Source organism: Haliotis asinina, chromosome 11, assembly GCF_037392515.1.
Source record: "Haliotis asinina isolate JCU_RB_2024 chromosome 11, JCU_Hal_asi_v2, whole genome shotgun sequence".
NCBI classification, from domain to species: Eukaryota; Metazoa; Mollusca; class Gastropoda; order Lepetellida; family Haliotidae; genus Haliotis; species Haliotis asinina.
Window position 1 is genome coordinate 15,078,334 of NC_090290.1, and position 26,445 is coordinate 15,104,778.

At 38.4% G+C, this 26,445-nt stretch overlaps 1 protein-coding gene across 1 annotated transcript; it reads left to right on the forward strand.

The window, feature by feature from the left end:
• Positions 1–963: 963 nt before the first annotated feature.
• Positions 964–26,204, forward strand: LOC137255684 (26S proteasome non-ATPase regulatory subunit 11-like). Its single transcript, XM_067793170.1, has 12 exons — positions 964–1,291; positions 2,668–2,769; positions 4,389–4,513; positions 6,467–6,538; positions 7,190–7,247; positions 8,101–8,212; positions 13,463–13,545; positions 15,651–15,795; positions 16,405–16,528; positions 17,635–17,796; positions 18,487–18,538; positions 25,740–26,204. Exons 1-12 carry the CDS (start codon positions 1,210–1,212, stop codon positions 25,880–25,882), a joined length of 1,260 nt encoding a protein of 419 aa, XP_067649271.1. The 5' UTR covers positions 964–1,209; the 3' UTR covers positions 25,883–26,204.
• The last annotated feature ends 241 nt before the right edge of the window (positions 26,205–26,445 follow it).

Sequence of the window (26,445 nt, forward strand, 5' to 3'; positions counted from 1 at the left end):
TAAATCAGAATACGAAACTGATTCCGCATGACCGACAATACATGTGTAAGAAAATAAAGTTCAGTCGTAAATGAAATAGAGACGTTTATTACACATATCAAGGGTTGTTTTTTTTAAAAATAATATACATGTAATCACAGAAGAGCGCTTTGTAATTTTTATACCCCTTTTGTCCTCTTTCTAACTTTCAGAGAGACGCAAATAGCTTTCAGTCACAACAGTGGGAACCAGACTCAGCTCCATCGTAAACATAATTAAACATGGATATTCAGGGTATTGTTCGTCAAATATTTATTGATATATTCACGTTGTGTGAGTGCAGTTCCGTCACGCATTTCAATCACTTTAACATCACAACATGTACATCACAACAGCCACGTGTATTCATGGCAATACGTTTTTCACAGCGACACCTATTGATCAGCCGTGCCGCATGCGAGGCAGATCGATACTGTCGGTCGACATGAAACATCGGGTCGGCGGTTGTTGTAAAATTCCAAAGGATATTTTACGTTAGCTTCCGTTTGTCATAATCAACTATAATTATTTAACGCATACGGTTATATTTAAAGTTTATTTTGTTTTATTTATTTCATTTATTTAATTTTATATATATATATATATATATATATATATATATATATATATATATATATATATATATATATATATATATATATATATATATATATATATATATTTATTATTGTTTTGTTCTTTTTGTTAAAGAAGATTTTTTTAAACGACGATCGATGGGTGCGGTTTCTGTTTCATTGGTTTAAATAATTTTCCAAATTTCAGATTCTCTCTCTGGATTTGGGGGAAGACAACAACCAACAATTTTGTTGCATGACAAAGGTAATTTGTACGGACCGTGTAAGGTACATGCATACAGAAATTTAAACCGAGTGAACCAAAAATATTTTTAATAACGGCAACCCTGTCTTCGGTTCACTGATAATTACTTCCCTTGATTAAACTATTTTCCTATGTCCTACTATTAGATGCGTTTTGAATGCGCACATAACATCAATAACATTTGGATGTATATCTTTATTTCATGTTATGTTGTTTTTGGTTTGTACTGTTGTAAATTATCGCACTTATTTTGAGCAATCATATCCATCATAATTGCTTTTGGTATTTTCGTAAAGAAAACGGTAAGGACCGGTTGTGTACCAAGAATTCCGGTACAAATATCCGATCATCATGGCTGCCGCTGAGTTGGAGAAAGCACTTGCACTCAAAGTAACGAATAAGGCTGGAGCAATTGATATTTTATCAGGAATAGGTAAGAAGTCGTCGAAACTATATTACAGCCCCTCTGCTTTCCCACAGTTTACAAGAATTTTGCAAAAGATTTTGTCTCATTGTCTTCCTGCTTGATTTGCCGGTCTTCAAATTGTGCAAAATCATGCAAACAACACATGTCAACAACATATCAAATTTGAATCATCACTGGCATCAGTGGGTTATTTCAGCGCAGTCAAAGAGATTAAGGTAATATTTGTATTGTTATCGGGCATCATTGTTTGCTGTAAAGAGTGCCCCACGAGTCGAATCCGCGAGAGGAAACACATCACATGTACCACTGTGTACCTTTGTCTCCTAAATTCGCGAGTCCATGGATCTAGGATATTCAATGATTATGTCGTGAAGAGTTCCGCCTGAACCTTCCTCTTTTCACATAGTAGACTTGCTCCAGCGGAGAACTTCCCTGATGTAATATTCCAACAACTGAAATAAGTTCGCTGACTGTTTATACCTGTTCTAGATCTAGTATATTGGATGTTTATTTAGGGTGAGACGTGCATTTTAATGTGTAATTTGGGGTTTTGATGGGGTGGGGTGTATGGACGGAACTCTTACCCATTAGGTCTTTGGTTTTTATATTGTTGTTCTAAACCCAAACTAATCAGTTTGTCGTATAAAGATCATGTATAAGATCTACCATCATTATCATAAATTAACCCCATTTTTGGTGTTCCCCACTGTGATGTGACTGGAATGTTGTAAATCCAAACTCAGTCAGCCATTATTATTAATATTAAAACTTCAGGCGATGTTTTGGCATGAAGGTGAATCCTTACCATACTTAAATTTAAGCATTTTTGTACACTATTTGGGCAAGTATTTCAGCTTGATTTAAGTCATTGCAGTCCAATATGCTTCTGAAAATAATTGCAGCATTTCCATTTATCTCATATTCAGGGCTCAAGATCCTTTTTTCAACATCAGGAGTATGTACTACTTACTTTTTCAATACAGGAGTTCTGGCAAAATTTAAGAGTACATTTCGAGTAGTGGAAGGAATTTAATGGCATATCAGTAATCTTGTGTTTCGTTTCTTATATACATCGCAACATTGCTACTCTTGTGTATTCAAGTCAATAAACAATAAACCACCACTTAATTCGGATAAATATGTCTTTAAATGATTTGAAGATTATACGCCATTGTTGTGGTGCATATCTGCTACATTTTCTAAATTAGCTTCTACTGTATCATGCATATTTCTTGTCAATACATACACTGACACTTATCTAGGGCCATGCATATAACAGTAGTTATGTCTTGACAGATAGCTGTAGTAATGTAAAAGAATTGTATGTTCTTTAACTTCTTTTAAGTCCATCATACATTTGTACCACATTCACATGTTTCCAGTAAAGAGAGAAAGCGGAGACAAGGGAGAAGAATGGGTGAAGGTCAAAGAACAGGCTGTTCTGGAGCTTGGTGCTCTCTTCGCAGAAACAAAACAGGCCACAGGTAAATAGACAATAATGTATGGTAAGACAACATACCACAGGTAAATGGGCAGTAGTACGACATGCCACTGGTACTGATACACATTAAGACAACATATCACAGGTAAGGATAGACAGTATTATGGCATATCACAGGCAAAGATAGACAGTGTTATGACATATCACAGGCAAAGATAGACAGTGTTATGACATATCACAGGCAAAGATAGACAGTATTATGACATATCACAGGCAAAGATAGACAGTATTATGACATATGACAGGCAAAGATAGACAGTATTATGACATATCACAGGCAAAGAGACAGTGTTATGACATATCACAGGTAAAGATAGACAGTGTTATGCCATATAACAGGCAAAGATAGACAGTGTTATGACATATCACAGGTAAAGATAGACAGTGTTATGACATCACAGGCAAAGATAGACAGTGTTATGACATATCACAGGCAAAGATAGACAGTGTTATGACATATCACAGGTAAAGATAGACAGTGTTATGACATCACAGGCAAAGATAGACAGTGTTATGACATATCACAGGCAAAGATAGACAGTATTATGACATCACAGGCAAAGATAGACAGTGTTATGACATATCACAGGTAAATAAACATTTATGTGACATGCTACATTTAAAAAGAAAGTAATCATGTTGATTCAACATGCCAGAGGTGAATAAATGTAGAGTTAAAACAACAGGAAATAAATCTAGAATTCTGAATATGTAAGATTCAAAAACTAAAGGACTATAATTTTGATCAAGTCACTTACCTTTTCTGTATCAGTGTATGCTCACAGTGAATGTGATATCATTTATATGGGCAAAACAGTATACCGCAGTATTTGGTCTTTGGTTTGGTATACCGCAATGGAATCCAAAAATTTGGTATTTTCTGGTTTCATAGCACCATTTTAAAAACCTTTTTATAAGCTGTTCTAAAATGTCTAGAAATCATGTTGTCATAATCTTTTGAATGTTGTCTACCTAGATCTACAAGTCAGCAAGACATCAGTACCTGGGTTCCTTTCTCAGTTATTTCAACTAGAAATATTTGTCCAATCATCTGATCATGTTATAACTTCTGTAACTGCCTATGTTATGTCATATCATTTGCACCAATGACGAGGTGTTACAAATCGTAGATGTGAAATCCCCACTTCAGTTACATCACTGCAAGTTCAAACATGTTGTTCAAAGAGCTCATTATGCAGAAAATTGCATTTACCAAGGAGTATAAATGTTATTAAGCAATGTATGGTTTAGTTTGGCTCTTGTCAATTTTCTGTGTTATGATCATATCTCATGTACTGAAATGGACCGACCCGAAGGCCTTGCACCACAATATATACCGTGCTATGGTGAGAGGATCGTTTCACCCCTAATCATTTATCATTGTGTTTATAAGTTTTTAAGTTACATTACATTTGTAGCTGTAAGATTTTGCTTGTCAGAAGGATTCTTTAATCATTGATCAAACCACCCAAATGAGAACTCACTTTGTCACATTTTGAACACTAGTTATGGCTCTACCATTATCAGAACTGTTACTGTGCATTCACATGGCTGCCATATTTGTACATGGTAGTGTATTCTGACTGATTATTTGGATTTCAGAGTTAGCAGGCCTGATCAAGTTCACTCGACCATTTCTCGGTATGGTGAGCAAAGCTAAGGCAGCAAAGTTGGTGCGAGCACTTGTTGACCTGTTTTTGGACATGGAAGCAGGAACTGGTAAAGAGGTATGCTTACAGAACTGTTTATCTTGTATCCATGGCAACTGCTTGGGATTTTTTAAGAATATGTTAACTTGTCACAGCAGGGGCTTGAACAGGAAGGTGAATCTGTATGAATTACCATGTCATTTAGGGTACACAGGGATTGGGAAAGAGAACTTTGACAATGGCCATTTTTCTGGATTATTAGCCACTTCCTGAATTTTTAATGGGCCACTGCCCTTGTATCAATAAGTCTCCAAATCTTAATGGGCCATTTTTCATTCTAATGTACCAAATGGCCCATGTCCCCTGCCTTTCCCAATCCCTGGGTATACTCTGTCTGTGGGGAGTAGGGTGGGTGCGTGTGTGTACAGGGGTGGAGTTGTCAGGTAAAGATAAGTATTGTTGATACCGGAACTTGTTACATTGAATTATAAGTACATCTTTCTGAATGTATGCGTTTCCTCACCTTGCTGTACTTATACACATTTCTTTGTTTATTTATACTAGTATCACCATGATAACCAGGGCCACTGGTGTTTCTGAGGTCAATCAGAATGTATTGTGGAAGTTACTTGAATAATTACGGCTGCACCAATCATGTAGCTTGTTGTTGACTGTGTTCACTTATTTGTGATTAAGACAGTCTGATAAAATGGTCTCCTGAAATCTTATATCTATGCATTATATTGAAAATTAAATACAATATTGTTATGTATGGGATGGGTGATGGAATGCTACATCTACAAAATACGGAATAACTACTTTCAGTTTGTCTCAAATAAACAAGACATTCAAGGTAAAATCATACTACATATTCAAAGTTTTAAGATTTTTTACTTGGGTTTATTAAACCTCCCAAGCAACCCATACCTGTCAGTAGATTGGAGAGTCTGGTTCAGTGGCATAGTCCAATGTTTGTCTCTGTACCATGCAGGGCACTGCGGTAGACATACAGTTATAGTGTTGGCTCATCACGCCAAGGGCGAAAGTTTGATTCCACACATGGGTACCATTTGTGAAGCCCATTTCTGATGTCTGCCATATAATTGCGGGAATATTGCTAAAAGGGGCAGAAAACCATACTCCCTCACTGCAAGTTTAATGCAACACAGAAATGTACACCTAATACATATAAAAATGAATGCAGAAAAAAAATACATATTGGTTCCTGCTGAACACACAACAATATGGATTGTACCAACTTCTTGACAAGAAGTATAACATAATTATTGTAATTACTGATTGATAGTCCTCTGGAGCTATAGTTCCATAGGCTACGATAAAACCATTCAAAATGTACTCTGTACACAATGATTAATATGGGGTTTTATCATGTTTATTCTTGAATAAGATATTTTTTGCACCATTTGTGCCCCTTTTGGAAATGGTAGTAGTTGTGTTTGGTTTGGTATTTTACAAGATTGTCCAGATGTTGTTTGCATATGTGATATTTTTCAGAATCCTTCTTGGTTGTCAGTAGTGATAAGTATTGGTTGAAATCTCACAGCTGATAATTGTGATGACTAATATATCATGAACATAAACTTCCTGAAGTCTTCATGAAAAAATTCAGTTATGACTTTTCAGTAGGCCAAGTAAGTTTTTTTTTCAGTCTTATTGTCAAATGTTTCAAACACTAGAACAGTGGCTCAAAAATCAGTCGTGTTTGATTATGCAAAAATGTGATCAATTTCTTGGTCATTAGACCACTACGACCAATCTTCGATTATTTCAATTATTTGGAACACTACTAGTTATGGTAATTTTCACTGAATATTGTTTTCAGGTTGAGGGCGGTGGGGTAGCCTAGTGGTTAAAGTGTTCTCTCATCACGCCGAAGACCCAGGTTCCATTCCCCACATGGGTACAATGAGTGAAGCCCATTTTCTGGTGTCCCCCACAGTGATATTGCTGGAATATTGCTAAAAGCGGCGTAAAACTAAATTCACTCACTCACTCACTCACTGTTTTCAGGTTGAACTCTGTCAGGAATGCATAGACTGGGCTAAAGATGAAAAGAGGACATTCCTAAGGCAAGCCCTAGAGGTGAGCAGAGGAAATGGAGGACATTTTTATTTGGTTCGTTTAATGCAGTACTGAGCAGTATTCCAGCTATATGGATACGATCTGTAAATAATAAAAACTGATGGTAAAGTTTGTCTTCAGTAACCCATTCTTGTTACAAGATGAGACGACCCGTGAAGGTCCCGGGGTAGAATAGGCCTTCAGCAACCCATGCTTGCCATAAAAAGCTTGCCATAAGAGGCAACTAACAGGATCGGGTGGTCAGACTGCTGGCTTGGTTGACACGTGTCATCGGTTCCCAATTGTGCAGATCGATGCTCATGTTGTTGGTCACAGGATTGTCTGGTCCAGACTCGATTATTTACAGACCGCCGCCATATAGCTGGAATATTGCTGAGTGCGGCGTAAAACTAAACTCACTCACTCACTACAAGATGAGACTAACAGGACTGGGTGGTCAGACTTACTGCATTTGTAGACACGTGTCATCACTGCTCATGCTGTTATATCACTGGATTGTCAAGTCCACACTCAGGTATTTACAGATTGATGCCATGTAGTTGAAATACTGCTGATTCTGGCGTTAAATAACAACCAACCAACCAGGTAGATAAATTTCTGAAAACAAACTCATCCTGTCAGGAATATTGAAATGACTTTGTTCCTTTACAGGCTCGGCTCATTGCTCTCTACTTTGATACCAAGAGTTATCAGGGAGCGCTGGCGCTAGGTAAGAGTTGTCACAAACATGCAGATAATACACCATTTCTTTTGTAAGTCTTTAAGTAGGTCTTTCTGAATCTTGTTTTGAAGAAAGAAATAATGTTAGTTGCAGTACAGGTTTTAAAATACCTTTTGTATTTAAATATTTTCCCCTTCAATAGCAGCTTGGAGATTTAAACAAGTAGTTGATTGATGTTGATTGATGATGATGATGATGATGATGATGATGATGATGATGATGATGATGATGATGATGATGATCTTATATAGCAAACATGCTTACAGTCACTGCTTTAACTATGTTGATGTTTGATGGATACTTTTGTATGTCCTGTGAGATAATTATTTATCTCCACTACTACTTTGACCTATTAATATGATATCTGTGATTCATGGCTTTAATGTTTTTCACTGTCTGACTGGGAGTGATGTAATTGATTTTCAGTCCAAATTGTTGCTCAGTCACCTGTTAGTCTGGCGTAGAATCCTGTTTGTACATGACTATATGATATTGGTGTAGTTTTTTTCCCACTTTTTGTACAATTGATTTGACTAATTCTCATGCTGTTGATCACTGGATTGTCTGATTCGCTGAGTGCAGCGTATAACAACACACCAAGACCAACCCCCTTTCTGCATTTCTCCATCTACTTACAATCGTGACTGGGTGGTTGTGGGTGTGGGAGCCTCTTCATAATTAACTTCAACAAACCAGTTATTGCTATATCCAGCATCCAAGTCTGGGTATGACAACACAAATTCATCATGTCGTCACTACCAATCAACAGTGCCTCTAAAAACAAGCATGAGGTAAATCTATGACTGACTGCAATGTGTAACGACCCCGGGATTTGTTACAGCATCAAGCCTACTGAGAGAGCTAAAGAAGCTGGATGACAAGGCTCTGCTGGTGGAGGTACAGCTCCTGGAGAGCAAGATCTACCATGCACTCTCCAACCTGCCAAAAGCCAGGTAATAAGATCCACAGTGTAACCTGTACATCAAAATGCTGCTATTTGTTATTGTTTCAAAACAATATGTATTCCCAGCTTCATAATAATTGATGTCATTTAACCCCACATCTTGTCATGCATTTGTTTTGCATCAAATATGTTTGAAAACATTGGAATCATGGGAGTGATATTCCTGTCAAGTTATCTCCCGTTTGTCAACAACTGCAAAATGGCTGCTAGTAATATCTCCATCAGCAGAGAGAAAATAAATCATGCATGTACATCCTCATCATTGTCAAACAATTCAGCTCCCAACATATGAAATATGCACTGCAATTCATAAAGAGGTTCTCATACTTAATTTAGGCAATAACATTCCAGGCTTGCAAACTAGGTTGACATACGTAGTTGGGTAGATTGATTCTCATGATGTTAGTCACTGAACTGTCTGGTCCAGAGTTGATATTTTGCAGACCGCCATCATATATCTGCAATATTGCTGAGGGTTCTGTTTAACAACAAACAAACTAGCAATCAGTGTTTGCGTTAACACAGAAACATGCGTTTTATCACACAACAAAATAATAAAACCATGCAAAAAATATTTTGTGGGTGTGTTTTCGATGCATAGATTCTGAGCTACATGGTTTTAAAAAGTACCTTAAAACCGCAACATACAGATAAACAAAAAAATTTAACATGATTCAGGATTCACATGCAAAAGATTTGGACTATGTATTTATAATTTTATTTCTGCATACACTTGTACAAAACCTACCGCAAACACTGGCAATAATATGTATGTGAATAGAAAATAGACATGGTGAGCACAGATGGCAAGGTTGTTAAGATGAGAATGCCCCAAATGTAGTTTGAACCTGATCTGCCCTCATTCTTGGTTTGTCAGCACCAGATGTGTGGTCATTGGTTGAAGACCCATGAAGGTGCGGGTAGAATAGGTCTTCAGCATCTTAGAAGAGAACTTCAGCAACCCATGCTTGCCATTAAAGGCGGCTCAGCTTGCCGGAAGAGGCGACTAACAGGATCGGGTGACCTGGCTCACTGACTTGGTTGACACGTCATCAGTTCCCAGATTGATGTGTTCATGCTGTTCACTGGATTGTCTGGTCCAGGCTCAGTTATTTACAGATTGCCGCCATGTATCTGGGATATTGTTGAGTGCAGCATAAAACTAACCTCACTCACTCACTGGTTGAAGGAGCAGTTGAGTGGCAGTTAAAGCTTTCACATGAAATTCCCCACATGGTTACTGTGTGTGAAGGCCATTTCTGGTGTCTGCCGCCGTGTTGTTGCTGGAAATTGTGAAATATTACATAGAGTTGCGTGAAGCCATATTCACTCATTCACTGCATCACTTGTGGCTTTCTTCATCCATCAAGCCAACACAGTGTGATGTGATGTAACAGGTATGCTTAGACACTGGTAATCATACCCTCGCTGTGGATTACTTTAGGTAACTGGGTGCCTGGCCCACATTGTTGATTACGGGCAGCCAGTGACCCGTGAAGGTCCTGGGCTAGAATAGGCCTTCAGCAACCCATGCTTGTTGTAAGAGGCAACTAACGGGATCATGTGGTCAGGCTTGTTGACTTGGTTGACACATGTCATCAGTTCTCAACTGCGCAGATCGATGCTCATGTTGTTGATCACTGGATTGTCTGGTCCAGAGTCGATTATTATTTACAGAGTGTGGTCATATAGCTGTAATATTGCTGAGTGGCGCGTAAAACTACACTCACTCACTGGCAGTCACTGTTGAACAACGAAAATACAAATAAACTAGAAATATATTGTAAAATGGATTGAGTGAGTTTAGTTTTACACCCCTTTCAGCAATATTCCTGCTATATTGGGAAGGACACCACAAATGGGCTTCACACATTGTACCCATGTGGAGAGTTGAACCTGGGTCATAGGTGTGATAAAAGAACGCTTTAACTGCTGGGCTACTCAGTGGAACATACCGATTATTTGAGACTACAGTTTCTCAGTAAAGTAGAGAACATAGTATTTATTTGTGTTGAGTCCCGTTTGGAATTGCATCCCACACACTCAGAGTCAGGTACCGATCACCTTTCTAGCTGCCATAGTTTCCATGAAAATGAAAGTCTGACAGCATTATGTACGCCTCTGACAAGTGTGACAAGGTTAGATGCCTTGCTTTGCAAGTGGGCTCTAGACTCAAATCTCAGGAAGGACGCAACCCCCAAAATTACTAGAATTTGCACTTTCCTGAAAAAGTGTAGTGCTCAATATTGCATGATAATTTAACCACTTCAAGGTATAGTATACACATAGAAATTGTGAAGTGTCAGAAGTCTTTTGCAAATATCACCACCTTATTTCAGATCAAATAGGCCCCCAGAATCTTGAAGCAACTTCTTGGATGGAGTGGTTCAGCTTGTTTAATGGTGTGTGTTCATATCCTGATGGCATGGATCGCTGCAAGAATATTTAGGCTTGGTTGACACATGTCATCTGTTCCCAATTGCACAGATTGATGGTCATGCTAGTGGTTGCAATTGATCACTGGATTGTCTTGTCCATACTCGATTATGTACAGGCCACCATCATTTTGCTGTAGTATTGCTAAATGCAACATAAAACTAAACTCACTCCCAAAAGAGGCTAACATCATCAATCTTATAAGAACTACCTTGTATTTTGTAACTGAAATATTGCTGTTTAAGGATTTAAAATACGCACACATGCACTCAAACAAGCCAAAGGCCAAAACAAGGCTTATGCCATCATGCTGAAAAGGAACTGCCTCATTTGGGTGTCGCTGAAGACACAGGTTCGATTCCCCACATGGGTACAATGTGTGAAGCCCATTTTCTGGGTGTTCCCCGCCATGATATTGCTGGAATATTGCTAAAAGCAGCATAAAACTAAACACAGTCAGTCAGCATTTAAGTTTCTGTGTTAAAGGGGCACTGATGCGGAGCGAATAATGTTTCTCGCCAGCGGTCGAATTACGAAACCAAACCGCAAATTGGTCAGCGCCCGCTCCTTCGACCGTGATGGACAAAGGAACTGGGCTCCTGTCCATATTAGCAGAATTTCTTCACCTTAACAGTCAGGAGGCCGGATGCCCATCATATGCCATTTGTTCAAAAATATCCATGGTATTCCTTGTCTGATCGTAACCAAATATCCCAGCAGTGTAGTTCTTTTCGGATGCTTGGATGGTATAGTTACTGATCCAATTTGATCCTATTTCTGTGTTTTTAACCTCGATATTTAATCATGTTACATGAAAATATGATGTCTACAGGCACGTAGCAAGCCATTTGTTTCAGTACGGAAGATTGCAAAGCTTTATATATATAGGTAGTTTTGAGTGTTGGTTCAGCTGTGATAACAAATATCATACGTAAATTTTGGTAGCTACAATGGTTTATTATTTATGATAATAAAAACACACAGTTGATTTATTTGAATTCGTAAACAAAAAACGATGACTTTGCCTTTGGTAGAGAAATCTGAAAATTTTCTTACGTAAAAAAACCCCCTTATTTCACCTATTTACCCAAGTACACAGCAAATGCCTGTGTGTATTCCTTATGTAACGAAATTCCGTTGGTATCCTCAAAACAGTTTCGGCCCATAAGTGTTTTCAGGCTGCATGCGACACAGAGATTACATCCTCCTTGCTGTAACTCGCGTTTGATGGTGTAAACCTACACGTGTTATTTGTCATCATTCTCTGGATGGTCAATTAATGAATTTATAACAGGTATAATTAGTAGTAGCACCACTTCGGTTACTCAACAAAGGTTCCCATTTGGCATTTCTCCTGTCTGGAGTAAATACTCAACATTATAAATTAAGGTCTGTAATGGCAAATGTATTGTATGTTATGTAATATGTGCATGTAAGTGATGCAAGAGGGTTTATCAGCTGAGTTACAAAAACAAACATCGATCAAAGGATTAACCGATAACACACTGATTGATTAATTACTTTTATCTTCTAGCGGATTTGTCAAAAGGCAGTGTGTGTAGATGACTACACCCTGTCGTAAAGAGTGAGTGCAAAAACAACATCCTCCCTTCAAAGAATTAACCACCCTTGCGTTGATTGATTGATTGCTCATTATTGGTTAACTAAATTACTTAGAATAGTTGACATCATACAATCAGTTGCCAGGTGTGCTATCTTGGGAGACCAATGAGAGGTTTATCTGGTTTTCACCAACAAAAGACGTGAAACGATGTGTTACTTTTTCGCAAATGAGACAGTTGTAAGACACGCGACACAGAGCAGGATTATTTACCAGCTGCAGATGAATGGAATACGATTTCTTTTACGTGGATATTGATGGATACATTCCTGAACAAGGTAGTAGCCTGACATTGTTGCTATAAAATTAGTCTGTTTTACATTCATTATTTGCATTTTGTTTTCATTTATTTTTTGTAGCATTCAGCAGAATCTGTATGACAGAAAACACACACTAGATCGCGTATGTGTGTGAAATAGGATCCACATTGGCAATCTATACAATGTATAAATGTTGCTGTTATGTTAGAAATTTACTATGAGTATAAGCAGATTGTGTGTTCTTTTATTAATTTTCAGAATCATACAAATATGACAATAAACCAATTAGGGTTATGAGACAAAATATAGAGACGTACATTGGCTTCGTTATTTTTCCGTCCTAATAGTTTTTTACCATTTCTACCACTGGCAGATGATTAACCTTCTAAGTGTTTCATTTGTTTTCAAAATACATTTGTTATGAAGTAAAAATGACTTCACCTACGTTGATCTGTCTATAATTAAACTATCAATTGCGCTTACGGAATGCGCAGCAGAGGTCACGAACCAGTCACGAATTCTGGGATATCATCCGGGTACGCACGGGAGAAAAACAATAACAAAAGTTTACACCAGTCCACGGAAATTGCTCCGCATCAGTGCCCCTTTAAGTACCATGATATATTTACTTGAAACACTTCCTTCTTTGCAAGTTCCATTCAAGATCTACTTGTAGTTTAGAAAAATGGTCCACATGTAGTTAGCAATGGGTGAGACATTCTATTATGAAATGCCCTGTTATTTTGAGTATCCAGCCTTTACGCATCAAATGATGACTACATTAGAGACTCATCTCACTTGTACCCAAGGAAGATCTCAGTTAGAACTGATCTTCAGCAATTGCATGGATCAACGTTGTTGCTGTAGATCAGTGGATTGTCTGGCAGTAAACTAACCTCATTTTATCTTGTTTATCATTTAGAGCTGCACTTACATCCGGAAGAACAACAGCCAATGGTATCTATTGCCCACCCAAACTACAAGCTGCCCTTGACCAGCAATCAGGTGAGCTTTTCTGGGTGTTTTCAAGTTATGCTTGTATTCAGTTGTTTGTCTGGCTCAGAATCATGTATAACTAGTGCCAGACAACATAGCTGTAACTCCTTTCTGACATATCCCATGAAAATCTGGTTTAGAAATAGTCTTCGGCAACCAATGATTGTCATAAGGCTTGATTAGTGGGACTGGGTGGTCAGGATCAATGAGTCAACTTTTCTACCATTATGTAGACCAGTTTGAACTTTCCTACCATTATGTAGACCAGTTTGAACTTTCCTACCATTATGTTGACCAGTCTGAACCTTCCTACCATTATTGTTGACCAGTCTGAACTTTCCTACCATTATGTTGACCAGTCTGAACCTTCCTACAATATGTTGACCAGTCTGAACCTTCCTACCATTATGTTGACCAGTCTGAACCTTTCTACCAATATGCTTGCCAGTCTGAACCTTCCTACCAATATGTTTGACCTTCTTACCATTATCTTGGCCTGTCTGACCCTTCCTACTATTGTTTGCCAGTGTGAACCTTCCTACCATTATGTAGACCAGTTTGAACTTTCCTACCATTATGTTGACCAGTCTGAACCTTCCTACCATTATGTTGACCAGTTTGAACTTTCCTACCATTATGTTGACCAGTCTGAACCTTCCTACCAATATGTTGACCAGTCTGAACCTTCCTACCAATATGCTTGCCAGTCTGAACCTTCCTACCAATATGTTTGACCTTCTTACCATTATCTTGGCCTGTCTGACCCTTCCTACTATTGTTTGCCAGTGTGAACTTTCCTACCATTATGTTGACCAGTTTGAACTTTCCTACCATTATGTTGACCAGTTTGAACCTTCCTACCATTATGTTGACCAGTTTGAACTTTCCTACCATTATGTTGACCAGTCTGAACCTTCCTACCAATATGTTTGCCAGTCTGAACCTTCCTACCAATATGTTTGACCTTCTTACCATTATCTTGGCGTGTCTGACCCTTCCTACTATTGTTTACCAGTGTGAACCTTCCTACCATTATGTAGACAAGTTTGAACTTTCCTACCATTATGTAGACCAGTTTGAACTTTCCTACCATTATGTTGACCAGTCTGAACCTTCCTACCATTATGTTGACCAGTTTGAACTTTCCTACCATTATGTTGACCAGTGTGAACTTTCCTACCATTATGTAGACCAGTTTGAACTTTCCTACCATTATGTTGACCAGTCTGAACCTTCCTACCAATATGTTGACCAGTCTGAACCTTCCTACCATTATGTTGACCAGTCTGAACCTTTCTACCAATATGCTTGCCAGTCTGAACCTTCCTACCAATATCTTTGACCTTCTTACCATTATCTTGGCCTGTCTGACCCTTCCTACTATTGTTTGCCAGTGTGAACCTTCCTACCATTATGTAGACCAGTTTGAACTTTCCTACCATTATGTTGACCAGTCTGAACTTTCCTACCATTATGTTGACCAGTCTGAACCTTCCTACCATTATGTTGACCAGTCTGAACTTTCCTACCATTATGTTGACCAGTCTGAACCTTCCTACCATTATGTTGACCAGTCTGAACCTTCCTACCAATATGCTTGCCAGTCTGAACCTTCCTACCAATATGTTTGACCTTCTTACCATTATCTTGGCCTGTCTGACCCTTCCTACTATTGTTTGCCAGTGTGAACTTTCCTACCATTATGTTGACCAGTTTGAACTTTCCTACCATTATGTTGACCAGTCTGAACCTTCCTACCATTATGTTGACCAGTTTGAACTTTCCTACCATTATGTTGACCAGTCTGAACCTTCCTACCAATATGTTTGCCAGTCTGAACCTTCCTACCAATATGTTTGACCTTCTTACCATTATCTTGGCCTGTCTGACCCTTCCTACTATTGTTTGCCAGTGTGAACCTTCCTACCATTATGTAGACAAGTTTGAACTTTCCTACCATTATGTAGACCAGTTTGAACTTTCCTACCATTATGTTGACCAGTCTGAACCTTCCTACCATTATGTTGGCCATTCTGAACCCTTCATACCAGTACATTTGCCAGTGTGTACCAATGTTTGTCTACCAAAGTCATGTTTGTTTTCCGCTTCACCAGGTATACTTCATGCAGCTGACGAGAGAGACTTCAAGACAGCTTACTCCTATTTCTACGAAGCATTCGAAGGCTATGATTCGGTGGACAGCCCTAAAGCTATCACAGCACTTAAATATATGTTACTATGCAAGATCATGCTGAATCTGTAAGTGTGTGGATGTAGCATTTGATCAAATATTGTTTTTGTTTACTCTACTTATTATCCCAGGAAGTGAATACAAAAATGTTACTTCACATATGGTTTTATGAAGCAAATCTGGGCAAGGGAGCATTTGTCTCGGCAGAGTTGCCTCCCGAGGATATGCCAGAAATCTATGGTCATATGTTCAAATCCAAATTTGAGCTAGTTGTAAATGTCAAAACCTCATCGCATTGGGTTGTCCCAAATGAAGCTGATAAGCTTGTAATGTGATATGTGTAATTGAAACACTCATGTACTCTGTAATTAGACTTTGGAAAAAGCCTAACACAATTGAAATGTGGCAATAAAAAATTATTAATCAGTCTTAATTTTTAGAATGAGTATGTATGGGTTTACACTGCTTTTAGACATATTCCAACAATATCATGGTAGGGAACTATAAATGGATATCACACAATGAAACATTTGTAGGGAATCGAACCGGGTTCTCCAGCGTGGAGAGAGATCTAACAATTTGGCTACCCAATGGAGTATGATCACATTGAGGATGATTCCTATGTAGTGTAGACATGTTTTAGATGTCTGTAACCTAATCCTGTCTTTCTATGATAGTGCTGATGAAGTACACGCTATCGTAAGCGGCAAGCTGGCTCTCAAGTACACAGGTCAAGAGGTTGACGCCATGAAGAGTATAGCCCAGGCTAGCCACAAGCGCTCTCTGGCAGACTTTCAGAAGGTAATACATGTTGGCACATGTTTCATTACAACGTAGGGTTAGTTAAGTGTTCATGTTGCATAAGCATTATTTCAGCCATATGACGACTTTTGTATGGAGTTTATGTGACAACCATGTGGCTGTTTACAGGCAAAACTTGCCAGTCCAGATTAAAACTTTCCTGCCCACAATATATCTTTATACATGTCTAAATTTTAAACTCAACAGTCAGACTGGTGAATTTGGTTATCTGGCAGTCTTTGTTGAAAATAGCCACTCCCGCAGATTCACCAGGCAGGTATCTGAACACTGAGTTTACTGTATTTGACAAGATATTCCAGCCTTGGGAAGATGCCCAGCAAGACATAGAAATTAGTGAGCGTATTTATGTGTTATGTGTTAGTATATTTATCCCTTAAATCAAAGTCAGCTTTACTAAACATACTTATAAACAAAAATGAAAAAATGGAGCATTTGACTGCCTATTAATGGGATTAAGATTGTTTGAATGATTTTTTGTTCTAAATTGTGTTAAGCAATAGCACATGTTTGCCAAGTACCAAATGGTGACAACGAATGTTCAATAGCAATATTCCTGCATACAGATGAACATACCTGTGTTAGTGTCAGACCCTGCATATAGTTTTTTCCTCACTCTTGAAATTGATTGATTGAATATGATATATGTTAGTGCCAGCATTGTTAAGAATAAAGCTTTTAACACATTCAAATTATTGACCAAATAGATTTTCTATAAAAGTTGGTATGAATCTACCCTTGTTTTTGCTAGTAGACTTCTACCAGGACTGTTGCCTTGACATCTGTGTGAAGGGGAGGTAACTCTGGCAGACATAACAATATCTTTACCAAGGGAACAGTTGTTGTTCTCACTGCTTACTAATCTTGACCATCAGAATAGTTTGCCCAATTATGCTGATAAATTATTGTTTAAAGCAACAGGCTTGACACTCACTTCAGCTGATTGATTGATTGATTGATTGATTGATTGATTGATTGATATTTTAGATAAAAAAACCTAATAAAATGAAATAAAGTAAAATAAAATATATTCAATCAATCACTGCAACTGTCTGGGATGTGACTATGTCAACTTGTACCTATTTCAGACTCTGGCAACATATAAGGTCCAGCTAGAAGAAGACCCTATCGTGAATGCTCATCTGAAGACACTGTACGACAACTTACTGGAACAGAATCTGTGTAGAATCATCGAGCCCTTTTCTCGGGTTCAGGTACAGCACATAGCTGGCCTTATCAAGTTACCTGTGGTGAGTGTATGTTCAGTTGGTGTATGGTCAGACAGACCCTAGACTCAAGCATAGTCTCTGATTATATTGATTGTAATAATTGCCAGATTGTAATAATTGCCAGGGAGGCCAGATGCAGGCGTCAGGGTCAGGACTTCATTTTGAGCTTTTGTATTGCAGGGAGGGCTGTGCTGTAGGGAAAATAATACAGTATTGTATCGTTATACTAGGCTTATGCTACTATGCATTGTTTTAGAGCTCCTATATCATAGTAAATATGATTCATTGCATTGATGTGCAGACATTTGAATGATAACAGTTACTGTTCAAGCACTATTTTATGCAAAGTTTCTGGTATTTCCATCTAAATAGCAGAATATGCACAATGTCCCCAAGTTTATGTGTTTTTCCCTTACACTTTTGCTGTCTGAAAACAATTTATGTTTTGATTTATTGGCAAAGAGGGAAAATACAAACTTAGGGAATAAAAGAGCTGTATCAAGTGCAAGATAACATATCCCATGTGTATTGGCATGATACATATCCAATGTGTATTGTCATGATAAATATGCCATGTGGTTTAAAGATAAATACCACATCATGGCTAACTGACATGTTCAAACGTCTCTTTCTGAATGACACGTACATGAAGGACAAGCTCCCAGCTTGTGTATTTGTTGAGATTTATTCGCTCAATATTTTCTTTTACAGGCAGTAGTAGAAAAGAAATTATCCCAGATGATTTTAGACAGAAAGTTCCATGGTGAGTAGAAAATTGGATTTGCAGAGTCATCTGATGTCTGTAGGTCCCTCATAGTGGTTCTGTACTAGCAAATGTCCTCTGTAACCTCAACATGAAGTGGCTGGCTTGGCTTGGGTGGTCAGAGTGAGTGAGTTCAGTTTTACGCTGCACTCAGCAGTATTACAGGTATATTGACAGACCAAATATTGACACCTTAAGTATTGGGTGACCTGTGAAGGTCTGGAGTAGAATAGACCTTCAGCAACCCATTCTTGCCATAAAAGTCGACTAGGCTTGTCGTAAGAGGGATCGGGTGGTCAGGCTTGCTGACTTGGTTGACACATGTCATTGGTTCCCAGATCGATGCTTATGCTGTTGAGCCCTGGATTGTCTGGTCCAGGCTAGATTATTTACAGACCACCACCATATAGCTGGAATATTGCAGAGTGCAGCATAAAGCTAAACTCACTCACTCACTCATTAAGCATTGGGTAGTTCAGCAAAGTCAATTGGACTACTGCCAATTTCTATCCCAGTTCTACAGCAGAAATTCTGTTTCAGTATGTAGGTTAGATCACAGATAATATGGTGCCTGTTTGAGAATGTGGGTTCAAACCCAGACTCAACCGCAATAAGTACTAGAATGTGTACTTTACTTGAAAGTTAGGCACCCGTGGCGAGCCACCTCCTCGTGGTGGCTCCTGGGTAACGCCAAGAGCTCGCCGACATCCAATTAGTGGACCCGGGGGGATATTTGGTCCACCAACCCGTTTGCCTTGGGTTGCAGCCCTGTGTCGGCGGAGGAGGGGATCCTGGTGGTTGAGGGCAATAGGAGCTTGCAACCGTGTTCCTGTTGCTCAATACACCACTTCGACCCTGACTTCGCCTAGACGGGTGGTCGAATAGGCCCGGTTCGACCAATCAGCTGGTCATGCCAAGCCCTGTGCATGGGGCATTATTATATTTATCAATGCACATATATCATTTGGAATCGTTGTAAATTTGGACTTGGCTTTATAATCTAAAACATTTTGAATTTGAAGTATGTTGTTCTGTAATTTGCCTAGAGTCCTATGCCAGAAGGCGGTGGCTCATGGGCCAATCTGGTAGAATTATTAATCTCTTAATTCTTCTGCTGGAGTATAACATCCGGGTATCCTTGGTGCTGCAAGCTGGAGGCCTGCTTGCTTTAGCATTGTCCTTGTGATACTCTGTGGTGGGTGGGGAGCTCGGATGATGAACCATATGACACCAATCATGGCTTATGAAATACCCCCCAAAAAAAACAAACGTCCACTTGAAAATGATCCCGTTGATACTTCTCATAGACCGTCTCTATCGATTGAGTATTGGCCACGTTTCCTCGTTATTGAGACTCCGGAATAGACACCATTGAAGTTGAACCCTTTCGCAGTATCTAAGGGCATTCAAGGTATTGCTGGGGATGTTAAGAACATTAGACGCTTGCGTTCGGGTGCATTGCTAATAGAGTGTGGCAAGAAACAGCAGACAACCAATCTGATGAACATTGAATCTTTTGTGGGCATTCCGGTCACGGTTTCTGCTCACAAGACCTTGAACACAAGTAAAGGTATCGTCAGAGATCGTGATCGATTGTTTGCTGACATGTCCGAGCTTGATATAGCATGCGAAATGAAGGATCAAGGTGTGCTGTATGTGAAGCGCTTTTCCACCCGAAAAAACAATGAAACAATCCAAACAAATACCTCTCTGTTTTCTTTTTCATTGCCAGATGCTCCCAAATCAGTAAAGGCAGATTACTGCAATATCCAAGTTGAAACCTACATCCCCAACCCGCTCAGGTGTTTTAAATGTCAGAAATATGGACACGGTGTATCTACCTGCACATTGTCTGTTGTGTGTGCTCACTGTGGTGAGAAGACACACACAACAGAAGATTGTGACAGTGACTTTAAAAACTGCACTAACTGCTCTGGCGACCATTCATCTTCGTCAAAACAGTGTCCAATATGGAAAGAGCAAATGGCGATTAACAAAATAAAGTTCACCCAAAATATCTCTTTTTCTGAGGCAAAGAAACTGGTGAAGAGATCTGACCTTCTAGAAAGTTATGCTACAGTAGCAAAATCATCATCTGAATCCAGCTCTAAAATAACAAAATCATCCACAGGATGCCAAACTACCTTGACTTGGGTCAGTTCCGACTCCCCACAGGTTTTATACCCTGCTATATCATCCCAGACTGAGGAATCACTTCCTACTACATCAAAGTCCTCTGATCATAAGTCATCTTCACAGTCACGCTCTGAGTCTCATTCAACAGCTGATAGACAACAAATTGTTAAAACTAAACCCAAACCTAAGTCTGATGCTTCAAAACAACAAAGTGGCAGAGCTCCTAAGGGGTCACAATAAAATTCAATTGTTTAATAAAAATGGGTCTCTTGAAGATATGGACGTTTCTGAAAACGTCCATTCTAGGGCACATAGCTTGTCGCCCTCCAAAAGAGTGCGGGGTTGATCCCCCCAAAAGATAGTTTATTCCAATAATATTGTACAATGGAACTGCAGAGGATTGAGGACTAATTTACATGAATTACAGCTATTAGTCCAAGATTTCACACCTTCAGCGTTATGTCTCCAAGAGACATATTTAAAACAAACAGATGCATTTGACCTTCGTCATTTTAATGCATATCATTGTTTTTCACCTCTGGGTGATAGGGCCACTGGCGGATCATCCATTCTAGTCAAACAAAAGGTTATTCAAAGCCCTGTTTCACTTAATACTAATATGCAGGCTGTTGCAGTGAGAATTATTTTACATGTAGCGTTTACGCTATGCTCTCTTTATATTTCACCATCTTCGGCTTTTGCCAAAACCGATCTTCAAGCTCTATATGATCAGCTCCCGAAGCCCTGTATTATAATGGGAGATTTAAATGGCCACAACCCACTCTGGGGTAGTGTAAATACAAACACTAGAGGTAAATTGTTGGAGGACTTTTGTTCTGACAATGATTTATGTATTTATAATGATGGTTCCAACACATATTTACACCCTGGTACAGGGACTTATTCTGCTCTCGACTTGTCACTTACAAATTCAGAACTATTAAATGAATTCGAATCGTCAGTCCACGATGACCTCTGTGGAAGTGACCATTTTCCTACTATATTAAAAGCTGTAACTCCATCTGATGTTCCTCCATCATCAAGGCGGAATTTTACAAAGGCTAACTGGACTTTATATGAAACACTGTGTACTGAAAAACTTAAACCCGAACTTTTTATTGACGTTCCTGATGCTATTAAATGTTTTACTGATGAACTGAATTCCATAGCTGATGAGTGTATACCAAATTCCTCTGTAGTTCCACACATAAGAAAACCATGGTTCAACGATGAGTGCAAACAAGCTAGGAAGGCAAGGAAAAAGGCAGAACATTATTTCCGTCGCCATCCTATGGTACATAATTTAAATAAATTTAAAATTTTAAATGCTAAAGCGCGGCGTACTTTTAAACAAAACAAACGCCAATCTTGGCAAAATTATGTGTCCAAAATAAATTCTCGGACACTCATGTCCAAGGTATGGAACATGGTCCAGAAAATCAAAGGTAAAGGTACTAAATCTACTGTCCATCATCTCAAACATGGAGATCAATTGCTTACTGATAAATCAGATATTGCTAATAAACTAGGTGAAACCCTTGGTAAACACTCTTCCTCTTCAAATTATGTACCAAAATTCCAGCAATATCAAAAACAACAAGAAAAGAAAACTATTAATGTCAATTCTGATAATGGGGAAGATTATAATGAAACGTTTTCTATTCATGAACTCCATACTGCTCTTGATCAAGCTCATGACACTGCTACTGGAGCTGATAACATACATTATGATCTCCTGAAGCACTTACCAGAATCCTGCCTAGAAACTCTTCTCAATATTTTTTATGATATTTGGACATCGGGTAACTTTCCTCCCTCATGGCGTGACGCCATAGTAGTACCCATACCTAAACTGGACGTGATCATACGGATCCATCCAATTATCGTCCGATTTCATTAACTAGCTGTGTTTGCAAGACCATGGAACGCATGATAAATAATCGACTAGTTTGGTACTTGGAAACAAATAACCTTATAACTGATATACAGTGTGGTTTCCGTAAAAACAGAAGTACTGTCGATCACTTAGTGCGTTTAGAATCATTTGTTAAAAATGCACTAATTAATAAACAACATGCTGTGTCTATCTTTTTTGATCTAGAAAAAGCATATGACACAACCTGGAAATATGGTATTTTAAGAGACATACATGACTACGGCTTGCAAGGTCGTTTACCTCAATTTATAGCAAATTTTTTAAATGACAGACAGTTTCAAGTTAGAGTGGGTTCTACCCTGTCTGATCATTACAATCAAGATCAGGGTGTTCCACAAGGCAGTATTTTGTCTGTCACACTTTTTAGCATAAAGATAAACAGTTTATCAAAAGTTTTAAACGATTCCATTGATGGATCGTTATTTGTGGATGATTTTAATAATTCTTGTCGTGGGGAAAAATATGCATACTAATGAACGACAACTGCAGTTGTGTTTAAACAAAATAAATAAATGGTGTCTTGAAAACGGCTTTAAATTTTCTAAATCCAAAACTAACTGTATACATTTTTGCAGAAAATATAAACCACATAAGGACCCTGAACTATCTCTAGATGGCACTCCCATCAAAGTTGTAAAGGAGGCCAAGTTTTTGGGCCTAATCTTTGACTCCCATTTAACATTTCTGCCTCATATCAAGTCCCTTAAAACTAAATGTTTGAAAGCTCTTGACTTGTTGAAAGTTGTTTCCAACTCAAAGTTGGGAGGGGATCAAGCAACCCTCTTACACCTGTATCAATCACTCATACGTTCGAAACTCGATTATGGTTCCATCGTATATGGTGGAGCCTGCAACAGCAACCTTAAACTTCTTGATTCTGTCCACCATCAAGGCTTAAGACTTTGCCTTGGGTCTTTCAGAACTTCACCTATTGATAGTCTCTACGTTGAGGCCGATGAACCATCTCTTACTCAACGTCGTATAAAATTGTCTTTACAATACATTACTAAATTATATTCTAATGAATCTAACCCTGCCTATAACTGTGTGTTCAATCCCCTTTATGAGGATTTGTATAACAAAAAGTCTTCTCTTGTTCCACCTCTTGGGCACAGAATTAAACCATTTATTTCTTCTGCCGGTATTGAGCTGGAAAGTATATCGCCTTCCCGTCTTCTTTCTTCTCCTCCTTGGCAGTTGGTTAGGCCACAAGTTGACCTAACATTAACATTTTTTAAAAAATCAGAAACAAATGACTTACAATATAAACAAGAATATCATCAATTAAAGCATAAATATAGCAATTACAAACCCTTATTTACAGATGGGTCCAAGGACGGTGGCGCAGTGGCTTGTGCCACTGTCATTGGATCCAGAACAATATCTTCTAGATTACCAGATAATAGTTCTATTTTTACAGCTGAAGCTAACGCCATATTAACAGCTCTCAAATATATTCAAAGACACCCGAAAAGTAAACAATATATAATCTATTCCGATTCTCTTTCTTGCCTTCAGGCTATTAAAAATATTTCTTGCAAACATCCACTTTTAATAGAAATTATTGAATTGTATAATGATCTTGCTACTGGCCAATACGACATCATCTTTTGTTGGTTACCCAGCCATGTAGGCATTTCTGGTAACACACTGGCTGACCTTGCTGCTAAAGCAGCACTCAACAAATCTGTGACACCACTTCTTATTCCTTATAGTGATTACAAAGCCACCATTAGATCTTATATCCGTGATCTGATGCAAAAGAAGTGGGACACCCAAGTGGGTATCAATAAATTACATGAGACAAAACCTTACATTGGTTATACCCACTTGAGTTGTCAGTCCAGATTTGAAGAGGTTATTTTGCGATGATGTCGTGTTGGCCACACTAGATACACTCATGCGTACCTGTTAAAAGGTGAGGATCCTCCATTTTGTATCCCTTGTGATGAGAGAGTCACGGTCAAGCATATTCTGCTTGACTGTGTTGAATTCTCCATCACAAGGGATAAGTATTTTACAGTTAAAACAATTAAGGATCTTTTTACCAGCGTTAATTCTCATTTAATTATAGGTTTTTTAAAAGAAATTGATTTTTTGGTTGAATTTTGAATAATATGTTTCTGTAAATAGATGTATTTTAATGACTGGTAGTTTGAATTAGTAACTTGAATTGTTGGTGGCTGTACCCTCAAAGGGGGTTGAAGTATTGTAAAATTATTGTCCTCCTGAGAGGGTACGTAAGTCCACAAACATACAAAGTAAATTCTAAATTTCCACGTTTTTAATGGTAGTATAAGTGTATTTTTATTGTATGGCTAGATTTCCGAAATTGCTGACGGCTGAGGGGATGATGTAAATCCAGCTGGGTCCATGCAGGTAGCAAAAGTACTGTAAGTCCCCATGGTCCCTAGTATGGTGATCTACCTTCAGTTGTTAGCAATCTATAGCCCGGTTTTATATTGTATTGTCCTCTATAGATACATTGTTTTAGGCATAGCTACTAGTTTTACATTCATTTCTGTGATGTTCTAGTTGTTTTACTGTCCTTCGTCGACTGATTGTTATAATACTCATATATTCCATTTTAATGTTCCGTTCCCGTCACGATATGGCTGAAATATTGCCGATGTGACATTAAATTTTAACTCACTCACTCACTACTTGAAAGTTTAATCCTTGTTACGAGTGTGAATGTGATGGTAAACACCAGGGATTTACTTTGAGTCCTGTATTTGAGAATCCCTGGGACTCTTACTCTAAATTTTCAGCGGTCCAGGACCACAAAATGGGGGTTGCTTACACTTAAATATTATCATTAATAGTATGTTATAATATTGTTGCAATTCAGTTACTGTTATTGTGTTGTGTATCATGATCAACACAGTAATTAAACTGCAAATGATATCATAACCTGGCTAGTAGGAGACTCAGTTATATATTATTGTTACTTGATAAACATATTAAAAAACGTTCTTGGACTTTTCCTGTGTCTGTGTGGACGCGCAAGTCTATTTCGTTTGCGTCCATTGTAAACTTGAAAGCATTTAGAATGCAGGAATTTGCGTCCTGTAAATCCCTGTAAACAACAAACAAAAACAATATTAAGCAATTATTTTTCATCCCAAGGTATTCTGGACCAAGGAGCCGGAGTGCTGATTGTGTTTGATGAAACCCCAGTTGACAAGACATACGAGAGCTCTCTTGAAACGATACAGAGCATGGGCAAGGTTGTCGATGCACTGTACAACAAGGCAAAGAAACTCACTTAGGATCACCATCATGAAGACTCCATCTTGTGGAAGGATATTCCTTCTCCAGTGGCCAACAACACAACTTATCCTTTCAAAAATGACAATTTTGTTTGAATATTTTGCAATATTTCATTGTCCAAAATATCAAAATGCTGTCTGTTGTGTTAGTTATTTTGATGATACTTTGAAAGGATTTCTGGCATCTGAAGAGGAAGGAGTTCCAATGTACAATGAACCGCAAGTGAACAGGGAACATCTGAATGGAAATACTTGAGTATTTATATGTGCATTCATTCATATTGAACTTGTTATCATCTGAATAAATAACATGTTTTGTAAATGATGGCCTTCCCATATCTCCTTCCAAATATTTTAAAGGATCTCACAGGTGACAGCCTTCAGACCATTTCATGGTTGAGCTGTTTGAGGTTATTACCAGTACCGGTAATTATTGGGGAATGGGATGAGGGTGTGTCTGGGATTCAGTATGGTACCTAGAGGACCATCCCTTGTGAGAAGACCAAGCTAATGTCTATCTAGATTCTTTGTGATTGTATTTGTAGACATGGGCAGGGGTTCAA

Excerpts from the sequence above, each read along its gene's own strand:
- LOC137255684 (XM_067793170.1), top strand. The coding sequence starts at position 1,210 with ATGGCTGCCGCTGAGTTGGAGAAAGCACTTGCACTCAAAGTAACGAAT. Across the intron at positions 4,514-6,466 it reads AAGCAGGAACTGGTAAAGAG|GTTGAACTCTGTCAGGAATG; the intron begins GTATGCTTACAG and ends CACTGTTTTCAG. Across the intron at positions 8,213-13,462 it reads TCCAACCTGCCAAAAGCCAG|AGCTGCACTTACATCCGGAA; the intron begins GTAATAAGATCC and ends TTTATCATTTAG.